General features: G+C 37.0%; 1 protein-coding gene across 4 annotated transcripts in view; it reads left to right on the top strand.

Moving 5' to 3' along the window:
* OPA1 (OPA1 mitochondrial dynamin like GTPase) overlaps window positions 1–9,171 on the top strand; it is a 48,171-nt gene extending 39,000 nt beyond the window's left edge. For all 4 annotated transcript variants that reach the window (XM_038145694.1, XM_038145692.1, XM_038145693.1 and 1 more), the window contains 2 exons: window positions 6,665–6,742; window positions 7,274–9,171. In XM_038145694.1, coding sequence (XP_038001622.1) covers window positions 6,665–6,729 — 65 coding nt within the window. In that variant the 3' untranslated portion in view covers window positions 6,730–6,742; window positions 7,274–9,171. The remainder of the gene's footprint in view (window positions 1–6,664; window positions 6,743–7,273) is intronic.
* The last annotated feature ends 4,024 nt before the right edge of the window (window positions 9,172–13,195 follow it).

The raw sequence follows: 13,195 nt of genomic DNA, 5'->3' as shown, positions 1-13,195 counted from the left end.
CATTGCTAATAATGCTAAAATATTGTTGCAGTGCTCAGTAGCTTGCAAAAATAGCTGAAGTGTTTTCAAACAAGCTGTTTTTGCTGCTTCCTGGTTATCTTTAGTATGAAATAAAGGTAATACTGTTTCACACAGGCAGCTGACAGCTTTGTTCAGGTGTGCTATGAAAGGATTAATAATTCATACGATAGTAATACTTGCACCAAAGTAACTTCAGTGGTGGCAGCTGTGACTTGGGGTTTTTTCTAAGTTTTTTTTCTTGATTTTATTATGTTTCTACATCAGGCTAAATATACAATTTGGAGGTGATCTGTTCCTGTTTAAGAGGTGGATTTGCCTACAACAGAGAAAACAAAACTGTATCTTTGTAGGAAACAGGCTCTTTGACGTTTTCTCGTGTTACGACCATGCAAAAGGAGATCAAACTGGATGCAAATTCAAATGTCCTGATAGATTACAACACAAATAAAAAACATAACATTCAAGGACAGGTACTACCATGTAGCATCAGTTGGCATCTTCATTTAGTCTAACTACTGGTAACTAATGACCATGCCAGCTACGTTCTGCAAGCTTGCATTTTAAAGGCTCTATATTCTTAATGATTCGTGGATTTACTATATGAACTATTATAAATTCCATTTAAACTTTCCAGGATTCTGCAGTGCTTTTATTACACTAATGAGCTAATTGTTTAAGAATCATTCACATGATTCATCCTGCTCAGCCTTTTTTAAAAAAAACTTTTAGCTGCTGAAACTCTCTTGACAAACAATATTTATAGCAGTTTGACAGCAGGATGAAGAACAGCGTTTGTCTTTGTAACAGCTTAAAGAAAAGACCTTTCCAGCACCCAGCCATGCAGTTACAATCTTGACCTCTTTCTTTTGCTGGGAACATACATACAGCATACAAGCAGCACCTCCCATGTGTTTTCTTGACCCTTTGACTGTCCATTCACTTCCCATCTGTTTTGCAGCCTTAAAGGAACAGAGGGGGCCCTCTACTTATAAATCTGTCTTTGCAGCTGACAAATTATGTTCTGTCTCTTTAAGGGCAGCCTGGGTGGTTTTGCTTATTTTTTTCCTCCTTCCCCCTTAAAACTTTGGCTTTCCTCTCAGTCTTATCCAGAGGAAAATATGGTATGTGAACAAGAGGAAACTGGCAAAATATGTGATAGGTAGTTTCAAAGGGTTTTCTAAAATTCAGCAGGACGTGACCTTGCAGCGATCAGGGAATTATGGCAGTGTTTCACAAAGCATGAGTAAGCGTGTTGCTGCAGGTAACTGTGGCTGGGAAGTCTGCTTTCTGAGGCATTATTTGGAGTGCCTGGCAGTGTGCTATCTCATACCATTTTAACAAGAACTAAAGCTTTTGCATGGCCCTTAGAAAATCAAGGAATGTGGCACAAAAGGGTGAGCTCCAAAGAGATGATTCCTCCCTCCCCCCCCCTCCACCTGACTGTTCAGAGGGCTTTATACAACTATGGAGTTTGTGTCTTAGATAGCCGTAAGGTAAAAATCAGCTTTCAATAGAAAACTTTGGATTGACATCTCTACTTTTAATGGTGTATTTCTGGGCATTGTGATGAATTCTGACTGACAGGGCTTTCCTTTTTACTAGAGGAAAGATGATGCATTCACAGCAGTAAATTCCGAATTTCTGCCTCTGTGGTTAACTAACCATAACATAGAAGTAGCACAGCAAGCAGTGAGAATGTTTATAGGCAAGGAAGGGATTAAGAAAGGAAGGAAGATGAAAAAAAAAAAAAAGGGGAAGGGGAGAGCTCAAGTCTAAACACAATCCAGAGCAAAAGAAGCAACAACCATGAGCATTCAAATATCACTGCCATGTAAACGTGAGTTGGAGATAGAAGTCACTTTAATGTAGAACAGGAGGATTTATAATAAGATGTTAACACATTTTTGGTGGTCATTTCATACTGTAGGTTTCATCAAAGTACAAAATAAAAATAAATTTGTGTCCAGAAAGATCTTAGAATTTGTTTTGTTGCTGCAGTTGAAATTCGATATCATATGTGCACATTTGTAATTGGGAAAGGAAAGCTTTTTAATTTGCCCAATGTACTCATGTACTCTGGCACAGACAGACATGAACATCTTTAAAATTCTGTGCTAAAATTATTGGTTCTTTACAGGTAAATATGTATTTGAATGTCTCAAAATAAATTTATCTTCAGAACCATAAGCAAGACAGGTTTTGTGGACAGAGGCCACATCTCTTAGTAAACCAATTAACACAGCTGGAAAATACAAGAAAACCTTTTCTTGCCTCTAGGAGTGTGTTTGAAATAAATCAGTAATATACTTTGCTTTTGTAATTTGTGTTTCTTATTTGGGATTATTTGGCCTTACATCAGGAGATTTGCTTGATAACTTGCTTCAGCTGTTTCATTTTAGCACTGTTTATTGCTAGCTAGCTAAGCTTGGGTATCTCAGGCAGCAATCACAAAGCAAACCTTCCTTGTAAGACTGAGTATTTCAGGGGGGTTCCCTTCTGGCCAGGTTATAATAGCAGGAAAGGCAAACTCTATCTGTGCCTGCATCCTTCTGTGTTCACGGTGTATTCCAAATCCTCATCACAGTTCAATTAGTCTGGTTTTGAGCCTTTTCGATTTGGGATCACAGGATTAATGAAAAGAAAATGAGCGGGTAGCAATATCATTTCATATGGAGATAAGGAGGGACTGAGAATGAATGAGGATCTCAAGACATCTGAATAAAGAATTTCCTCATTCTGTCAGTGGAGTTTTATGGGATATGGAGGGAGGATTATGGGAATATTCATGACCAGATCAAGAGGCAAAATGAGTTGATGTATGAACCAGCTTATCTTTTAGGTAAACATGGGGTAAATGGGAAATAGAATAACCATTCATGGCCCCTAGGCCTGTGAATTTTACTGTTCTAAGATGGAAACAAGGGTTTAGTTACAGTTATTCTTCATTGATTTCATTTGATTTTTGATCAGTGTTTAACAGGTGCTGGAAGAATTGTTTTTTTGTAATTTCAGGTCTGCATTAGAACTGGCAAAGAGCACATTGTCTTTCTAGAATCCAGTGTGAACAATATGTGTATCAAAATTTACACAGTACCTTGTAATAAGTGCAGCACTTTTGTTAAAGTCCCTTTTGTGACATGGGAGCATTGTATAAAAAAAGCTTGGGTAGTTCAACCAGTTACAGAAGTAATTTCCTAGCAAGCTGAATGCTTTTAATCTGTGGTTTACTTATCCTTGGAAAAACACAGTATCACAAGACATAGAGCAACAGGTCACTTTCTGTCTACCTCTAAATTTACTTCTGCAGTAAGTATTCTTACCTGAAACCCAGATGCTTTTCTGTGGTTGGCATGTTGATAAACTTTCCTCAAAACAGAATGTACTGTAATTTATGAGTATAAACGACTGATAGCTTGATGTAAGTGTCAATCAAAACCCTACAAATGCAGGTACAGAGCTTGTGCATTTCACTTTCCCTAAAGTTGGATAACATCTGATTCTGGAATTGTGGGAATGAATAGTTGTTCCACATACAAAGTCACATGGTGCTGATGAAAGTGTGGACAGTTACCCAGAACTGCAAGGCCTGCACTTGCACTCCTCTATTAGAATTCTATCCAAGCACTTATATTTATAGTTTATTAAGATGAGTGTTGTGGAAATGCATAACTCTGCCCTCAGCCTATTTCAAAAGTGAACCAGTTCAGCAGATTGCTTCTCTGGGCTACCGAATGGACTTGCAGAAGAGTGTTACAGGTTGCCTGGGATCTGCTGCTGCAAAAGGCTTTACCATGGCTAAAAATACAGGGCATAGCATGAATAATTGCAGCTATTTGGCACTCATTGTAGCTGTTCTTTTTTAAGAATAGCCAGCATATTATTTCAAAGTATTACATTACCTCAAGACCTCATAATTACTACAGTTAAGTAATCATTTCAATTCAGTCCAAGTATAAAAACTAATAAAGTGCTCATAGTATGCAGTCAGTTTTAGTATATGTGTTCTCTGAACAAACACAGCTGATTCAGTATATTCTGGTGGAATACATATTTGCTATCCTGTTATTTTAATATGCCTTAATCAGAAAATTAGAATAGATTTGTTGGCACAAACCTTTTATTTAAGGGTGAAATAATAATTACAGGGTTTTGCTGATGCTATTAATTTTCAGAGCAGGAATATTTCATAGGCAAGAGGTTGAGAAAGGAAAATACTTGCATTTAATCCTGCTAAATCTGCCTGCTTTCACTGGGTCTAATGGCTTGATCAATACAAAGAACACACTTGGGAAAACATGTTGCAACTGGGAAAAAAGATGCCACAGAAAACCACTGAAAGCACAACATAAAGAGATCTTCTGAGTCGTGAGATCTCATTCCCAGTTATCACAGGCAACTGCTGTTCATTTTGGAGAGCAGGGTCCGGGATTAATAATTTCTAAACCCAGAATCATTATAGAATATTTGGGATTGGAAGGAACAATAAAGATCATCTCGTTCCAACTTCCCATGGTCAGGGGCACCCTCCAGGTTGGTCAAAGCACCATGCAGCATAGTGGGGTCAAAAATTATGTTATTTCTGTCCAAAATAGTAGAAAGTTATTTCAAAGGCTGATTTTGTAAACATTCATAGAGCAACGGTATTGGAAGCTGAGCTAATTAAGTTAACTAATTAAGTTGTCTGAATTAATGCCATAGAAATAAGATTTTCTATACACTAGAGGTTTATATACTGGCATGCAATGCATAGTCTTTTTTTCATTTAAAAAGATAGTAGTGAAAACACTTTGAATGTGCTCAGTAAGGAAAAGTGATCATAGGGCTACCTTTTTTTTTCATTGATGTCTTTCAAAGGTTCTGCTGAACTGAATCAGAATTAATTTTTTTTCTAACCGAGTAAAAATCAGCTAGTGCTGTTTCTTAATTGCCAAGGTACAGCTTTTGCCCTCACACTGACTGTAATCTTCATTCAATATCAAAGTACCTTAAAAGAAAAAAAAATCAGCTGAAATTCAATAAGCTTCTTTGGTGTTTTCTCTAGGACTTGAGTGTGATTCAGCTTCACTGTACTTCTGTTTGTAGATAAGCACCACTGGGGAGGGCACAGTGAAGTGTTGAAAGTGTCAGAGGCTTACCCTTCATCACCTCAGAGTTGCAAGATAAAGAGAGAAGCTTGAGGTTTCTTCCTACTCATGCAGGCTATTTTCCATACTTTATTTCAAATGCTCACTAAAATTCTCTACTTCTGTTAGGACAGGACTGCAGGGGTTTGCTAAGTTGTTGTTATTATTAATACTACTACTCCTAAATGGGTTTTATATTTGTTTGTGAGGTTGTCATTTTATTAGATCAAATTTTCAGTCCCCATATCTACATTAGAGTTCTCTTTAGAGGTCATTTTTTTCCACTTTTGCTTACATATCCCATTTAAAGCTGATTGTTTTATTTTTCTTTTTGTTTTGCTGTTACTCCAGCTCAGCCAAGTTGATAACATATGGTACTGATAAAGGCAAGAAAAAATAAAAGTTCTTTTAAAAAAGCTCAAACCCTGTATCTCAGACAAGGGAACATATGGCTTTAATCCAATAGTATTTTTAGCTTGGAAAAAATATTTGTCTGTGTTTATGCTCATCTAACTTATTTTTGTCTGTCCTTTTGCTCTCCCCCCGTTCCTTCATATTTCTGAAGTGTATGTTTTTCATGCCTATAATCACACACAGAAGGAGCTTCAAATGAGGATGTGGTGAGAGAGAATCAGGAAATTTCACAGGCTTTGGATTCCAACTGCATTCTAAATCTTGCTTCATAAGCAATTTAATAAATCAAATAGGTTATATGATGACAAATGTTGTATGGAATTGAGAAAAGAGTGGAAAAATGCCTAAACCTCTGGATTTTTTTGCAATCTATTTTGCCTTTTCATTCCTAGTAACTGTTTGTAGTTATGGTCAAGTCTTGTTTTGGTAGGGAAGTAAACTCCCAGATTTAGTTCTTGTATAAAATGTGATTCTGCCCACATCCATCTGGTTACTACTGAAACGCAAGAAAATAAAATGCAAGTTTTAAACATTCTTAACATCGTGTGTGCCCTTTGGAGGAGGTGTCTTGAATACTGACGTGTGGTTCCCTGAAATTCTCTTGGGTGAAAGGGCATGAGCTTTCAACTTTATTTAGAATGATTAGTGGTGTTTGTTACACTTGCTGTGGAGAATGAGCACATTTGCTTAAAGGAGAAAGGGGCTAGTGAGCATTATTTAAAACCTAACAGCTGCCTGCATGTCACAAGTGTACAGCAGTTCTGCTGTGCATGATCTGATGGAAATTTCAGGTTTTTGAAATACATTTCTAGTATTGGATTCCTTCAGGAAATTTTTGAATTATTAAATTAGCAGGATAATCTTAAAATATATCTATAGAAGTTCTTCAAACAGGACAGGGTTTCCTTTTTTCTGATGCAGAAAAATGTACCTCTGTAATTGAGAAACAAAATGCTTACAGTAGTATTGATGACAGCATTAATTTTTGTTTGTGTTTGCATGTTTTTGTTCATGGCTTTTGTGTGGGCTTTCTTTTCTTTTGGTACCTGTCCTCAGGTACTTAATAGTAATAAGTATTTGAACAGGGATCTTTTTATTTCCACCAGAAAAAGTTCGGGAAATCCAGGAGAAGCTTGAAGCCTTCATAGAAGCCCTCCATCAAGAAAAGTAGATTGTTCAAGCAGGTAATCATGTTTTGATCATAAAGACATTGCTACAATTATCTCATTGCTCTATATAAAATTATCCACCTCATTTAAATGCATGTTTTCATACAGACTTTGTGAAAATTCCTATTTGTTTTATTCCATTCTCTGGCTGCTGCTGCTTCTTGCTTCTAATCTGCATAACGATACTTGCTGCTTTTACACTACAAGCAGATATGAAACTTAGTAAAAATACAATTACTGACCAGTTATTTAATTATTTTAATCACTGCAGGCTATTTGATTACTCTCAGTTCAATATTTTTATTTGTATTACGAGAAGAAAGTATACCTAGCTGGAATCAAAATTAATGGAACACTTTTCTAATGCTTCCAAATGGAAGCATTTTGGTTCTTTTGTTTTTCTTTAAGACACTGTATATCGTTAGCAAAAATATTTGCATGCAGGTAATTTCTAAATCTCATTTCTATTAATTCTCAAATCCATAAGCTCAAGTGCTGTCATACATTTGTACATATTTTTAAATAATTGTCATTCTGTTTCAACAGCAACTTTACACAAGAATGCAACCTTCTCCAGGACACCTTGCACAAAGACTGAATTGAAATGGCTTTTGTGTCCCATTCTCTTTCCTGTCTTTTGGGGAGCATCCTGAAATGTTGAAGGAGAAAGAAAATAATGTCTCATGGGATTGAGAAGTTCAGTTAAAATCCACCTGCTCGTTTAATTTTTGAAACTACATGCACAGAAGAATCTGATTTGTGTATTAATGAGATAGCTTGGGAGCTTGCTGAAGTTGTACATTTAAGGGTTTTTTTTCCTGAAAGGGGAAAAAAGCTTGTTATTTTTAGTATGTGTCTTGTATGGTAGAGCTGGATCAGATTCATAAAATGATTTTATCTGTTGTCATTTTCTTGCCTGCGGATGATGCTGGGAGTTTGACATAACATTTTAGTATTTGTATGTACATTAAAATGCCCTTCTAAGTAATGCCATTTGTATCTGTTATGCTCTGTGTTGAAGCATTTGCTGATCACTGTGGTACAGATTTAAAAGCATTGTATCGACATCCTGAGAGGAAGTGGTGGATTTTGTTAAACTCCTAAACTCTTTAGAGATGTCAGCCAAGCAATTCTTGTAGTTCTTTCACCTGAAAGCACAGACTGCTATTCAATGACACCTTAAAAGGTTTAGGTTCAGGAAATGTCAGCAGCTGGTCCTTTTACCTGTTCTTTCCTGATATATGTTGTTACTTTTGAATGTCAGCCGATTACATTTCATTTCTGGGATTGCACAGACTCAGATTTCCTTGTTAACTCCTCCCTTCATCATAGGTACAGAGTAATCTGATGGAATAGGTATGAAATGTAAAAAGAATGTCCAATTACAACTTCTCTAACTTCCTAACTAAAAAAAAAGAAAAAAAAATTCATTAATTTAATTTTTACTGATAGCTACTTTAAGACCAAAATCACTTCTATAAGAATGTTATGCACAAGGTCCTTCCACACCCACTTCATGTCTACCATTCAGTAGAATTAGTAAGGCACTGAAAACTGCCTTTCTGTTTTGCCATAGAAATGTTACTTCTGACAAATTTAAGCATGATATAAGCTCTCTATCATAGTTGCCTGGTGGTTAATCACCACCACATTTCTCTGCCCACACTTTGCCACAAATGATCTGGATACACTTCTGAATACTTGTGTGGAAGAAGGTGTTCGGCCTGAAACAGTTTGTCTTGCAGTTGTCTGATTATGTACATTAAGAACCTGACCTGGATTTATTTTCCCTTTTGAAAAGGCAATTGATTTTGACATGTAGAAATGAAAAGAATCTGAATGTTTTCCAACAGATACTCTTTTGGTTTGCTCTGAGAGGAAACAATACAAAGTTTGGAAAGATGTTCCCCAAATGTTTGGACATAAAATATTCAGCCATGTGGACAAAAACCTAACATAGAGCTTAAAATTATGTTGAAAGGTTAAATATTTCAGGGTGCTCTAAGTGAATGGAGATTTTCTGTTTAAAACTAATTCCTGAAAATGAGTGTTTAAGAACCGAAAAATCAAAAAATGGCTTTTGTCATGACCATCCTCTGAAGATAACTTCAGAAATGTAAGTTTGCCCAACTTTGATGGCAGAGACCTTTGTGTATAGCAAGTGAAAGAAGTCTGTACTTTGTAAAAAAAAACAAATGAAGAAACAAACAAAAACTTTTGCATTTACCTAGAGATCACTGTTTGAAACTTCTGTGTAATGTAAATGTTGCAAAATGTCGCATCCAGTGGCCCAACATTCATTTCTTTTAGTGTGATGTTCCTATGGGTTTAGTTCCAACTTCTCTGAGCTGCTCATCTAAGACTTAGCATGATGTATTCCATGGAAACTAGGTATTTATTAAATAAAAATGTAACTGAAGGAATAATAAAATGTGGGTTTTGAACACAGTGTTATTGCACCTAACTAAGAAGTCACGTCAGCCTTCTTTTTCTTGTTTGTTAAGTTGTGAACAAGTGTACATTAATGATATCAGTATATGTTAATGATATCAAAATGTCTGATTGAGAAGAGCTGGGTCAGCATCAGATGACTGTACCTACTGTTATCTTTACTATATAAATTAATGTACCAGTTATGTAATGCATTTAGACAAATATATCAAGCAGCATAAGAAGTATTTGCTGAATATTACAACAGTATTGAGACAGAAAACACAGTTATTTGAATGGCCTAAAATTCATGTGGTACTGAAGAGTATGTTATTCCAAACTGGTTTGCACAAGTTCACAATATTTTTCTGTATTTTGTAGGCTACCTTCAGATTCTGGAGACAGCAATTCATTGTAAGGAGAAATGACTAATCTGAAATTTCTGTATCTTTTTAAGTTTAGGAGGAGAATCACCGAATGTAAATATTGTTGTTCCATAAATCGATATTTCATTTCCAAAGCATGTTCATATCGTGTAGATATGCTAAGTTATTTCTGGTTTTTATAAAATTAACTGTTTATGAGCCAAGGTTTGAATACTAATGGCCAAGAGGTAGTCTGACACTTTTTCATAAAAAAAGATACAAATAATGTCTTTTCAAATGTCAGGAATTACTCCTCAGTGGTTACGAGTAACCTCATTCTACGTTATCAGACTATGTGAGAAATTAATATTTTGGAAATGTTTACAAGTGTAAAAACCAAACATAGAGGGTGAATACATCAATGAAGTTCTTAGTTATTTCACACGCACTGGTGTGCTCTTTCACCATCAAAGCCACATGAATCTGTTTTTTTGCTGAGTATATTTTTGAACGTAAGCTGAGTTATGATGTGGTTCCAAGGCTAAAGTTTTAGCAAATTTTCATGTGTCTTAATGTAGCTTAGTAATTCTTAACAATTGTTTTTAAAGAGATGCAAGAGATTTCATAATTTGAAATGTTGAAATATGGGGATTTCTAAACCTGACCCAGGACCCGTTGAGTCAGCTAGAGCTCTTTGTTCTCGGTGGGATTTGGTACTGGAGAGGTCTGTGGGATGTTCTTGTGTCAGGGAAGATACTACTGTATGAACTGTCTGTATAGATACTTCTGTGTTCTTGCAGAGTTGCAGCGTGAGATGTTTTTTGACTGTTTGGAATGTGTTTCTGGGTCCTGAGGTGCTTTAGGGAAATCTTCCAGCAATGCTTCCTTGCACAGATGGGATGTACAGTGGAAAGTTTACTCAGATTCTGGGAATACCCTCACAAGACCTTAACATTATTGGCTATCTGAAAAAACTTACCATCTTAGTGAATTACCATATCCAAGGAACCTTTTTAAATGTCAGTTTAAAGTTCTTGGATCCTGTTCTATTTTTTAATTAGTCCATCTTCCCTTGCAGTCATCTTTATAGATCATGATCAATCACTTGCTAGCTTTTATTCAGTAAGATTAATTAAATGCATTATAAAACCCTTGCAATATAGGTAACTCCTAAAGCTGTAGTTTCACAAGTGCTATGAGTTCTAGATGGGTGTTACCACAGAGCTTTCACAGTATATGACTGTTACCAGGACTTTTTTTTTTAATAAAGTACTATATAGAAAGGATGGGAAGAAGCTGAAATGGTACAGAGATTCTAATGGTTGTTTATACTGTGGTGCTGGAATGGAAAACCCATGCATATTTCTGTGTATACAAATCTTGCTTGCATCTGCCATCACCTCAGTGCTTCAGCACGTCAGAAGGTGAAATTATCCAGGCTGTTGTTCTGGAAGAAATGCTGAAAGTTGGAGACATGATTTTAGTTTTGACTAGTAGTGATTGAGGAAGTAGTTCTGAAAGTACTGGTGAAACAGTCCTAGAGCCAACCTCAAAAATTGTTCTAGAAACATTTCTGAAATTTCAAGTTTCTTGGGATTGGCTTTAGGTGGTGTTCCAGTGCCAATTCCAGAAATATTTCTAGTCCTGTCTGCTGAAAAGTAGTTCATTGCACATAGCTGAAAATGCTTGTGTATTTGTGTTGCAGAACACTGATAGAAGACTGTTTATTTGCTGCTCTTGGAAGTCTGTAGGCTCCAAGAGGACTTCCAGAGCAGTGGTGCTTTCCCAATATGACTTTAAAACAGCTTTCTGAACTATCCTTGGTAGTGACAAATAGCAAAGTGAGCTTTGTTCAGGTTTTTCACCCAAAGGACAGCAACAAACTTTTTGAAGGTTGGTCAGTGTGCTGCCTTGCCTTATACCATTACTAGTACAGGGGAAGATGTGAAGTTTGAATTAAAAGGGTCTTTTATAATAAATTTTAGAATAGAAGCTTGAGTGTTACATCCATTTTAGAGACCTTTTCAGGAAACACCTGACTAACTACGTGAGCATTACTGGACAGGACTGACAGCTGCCACATCCTTAGAACTGCAAAGGACAAGCATGTTTGTACTCTATTACTACCAACCTTACAATTTGGAAGTGACAGAAGCTCTACCTTGGACTGAATCTGCACATTCACGTTTCATAAAGGATCATCTCTTCCAGACTGCTGGAAAACAGTAAATTGCACAACAAAAGCCTCTTTCAATCTAGATATTATTTCACTACAGAAATCATAACTGAAAACCATTTTCACTTCTGTTTCTGCCCTCTCTTTACCAGCCTCATGAAATAAGTATTAAGGTAACAATATGGCCCCTATATTTAGGAACATTGGAAGCAGTGTTTGCCTCATGTCCACAAGCCAATTGCCTGTAGCTTTTGATGTTTAGAGATGGAACATTCATTGCAGCCTTCTTTACAATGAGTCTGTTCTGGTTCATGTGAAAATCAACATCCTTTTTTGTGTTGCTGCCTGACAGGATGCTACAATACTATTAGCATTTGCAAAGGGTTTGCTCCGTCTGATAGTGCAGCCCCCAGATCACAGGCTGCTCAGTTTGTGTTTCTCTATTATGTGAAAGACACAAAGAAGCTGAAGGCTGGCAAAGGCCTGTCAAATCTTGTAATGTAGCGAGCGACCCCAGAGCTTCATTCCGCTTTATATCATTCCTTGTTCCCCATCCCACCCCTCTCCTTGAATGGGCTCTGAGGTAGGTAAATGAATTCAGTGGTATGGTAGGCAGATGATTCCTTTCTGACCTTGTTCCTGTACCATTTGTTTCCAGGCTTGTTGGAGGGAAAAGGACATATCTGAACCTTTTGTTTCAAATAATTTTCTCGCAGGTTGGGGAGTTAATGCAGACCTTGTCTGAACTCACCCGAGCGGAAAGTGCTCTGGGTACAAGTCTTGACACGCACGGTCCCTTGGAATTGTCAGATTAAAGGAGAAGGCAGTGAATTGGAATTCTTTCACATTTGGCATTGCTTAAACACCTGGACACCTTTTTTTTCCCCCAGTATGCACGTGTTTATATCCTCTGTCGTGCCTTGGAACATCTGTCTTAAGAGCAGTCAAGAAGCAAACAAAGAATGACCTTTGAACAGCCCAGTGTTATGTGTTTAGTTGGGCAGGAGGTGAGGCTGAGGCAAAAGCTGACTACAGCACACACCAAACACCAGTGGCTTTCAAAGGAGTATTTCAGACTGATGTCTGAAATTGGCACAGCACTTCTTGAAGAGCGTCAGGTTTGTGTTAGGGATTGATCTTGGATCATGTCTTTTATAGTAAGGAAGACAAAGCCTTCCTGCATGCCAGGACTGAATCTTGGGAGCAATGACACTTTTTACACCAGAGTTGTCTGAGCTCTGAATCCTTGAAGATACTTTAGTAGGAAGAAGACCAGAGCAATGTGACCAGTAGCAAAACATGAGGTGGGAATACCACTACAGCTGTCCTGCAGAGTCATAAATTCACCCTCTGCACCGTCAGTGCATGAGGTGTGGAGGACTGTTCATACCTCCTGAGTAATGGATTCCAAAGGTCTCGAACAGAGCACAAATTATAGAATCATAGTCTTTGCTGAGTTGGAAGGGACCCACAAGGATCATTGAAGTGCAATGATCC

Source organism: Motacilla alba, chromosome 9 (genome assembly GCF_015832195.1).
Source record: "Motacilla alba alba isolate MOTALB_02 chromosome 9, Motacilla_alba_V1.0_pri, whole genome shotgun sequence".
Lineage (NCBI taxonomy): Eukaryota > Metazoa > Chordata > Aves > Passeriformes > Motacillidae > Motacilla > Motacilla alba.
The sequence above is the reverse complement of the archived record's forward strand: the minus strand, read 5'-3'. Positions and strand labels throughout refer to the sequence as shown.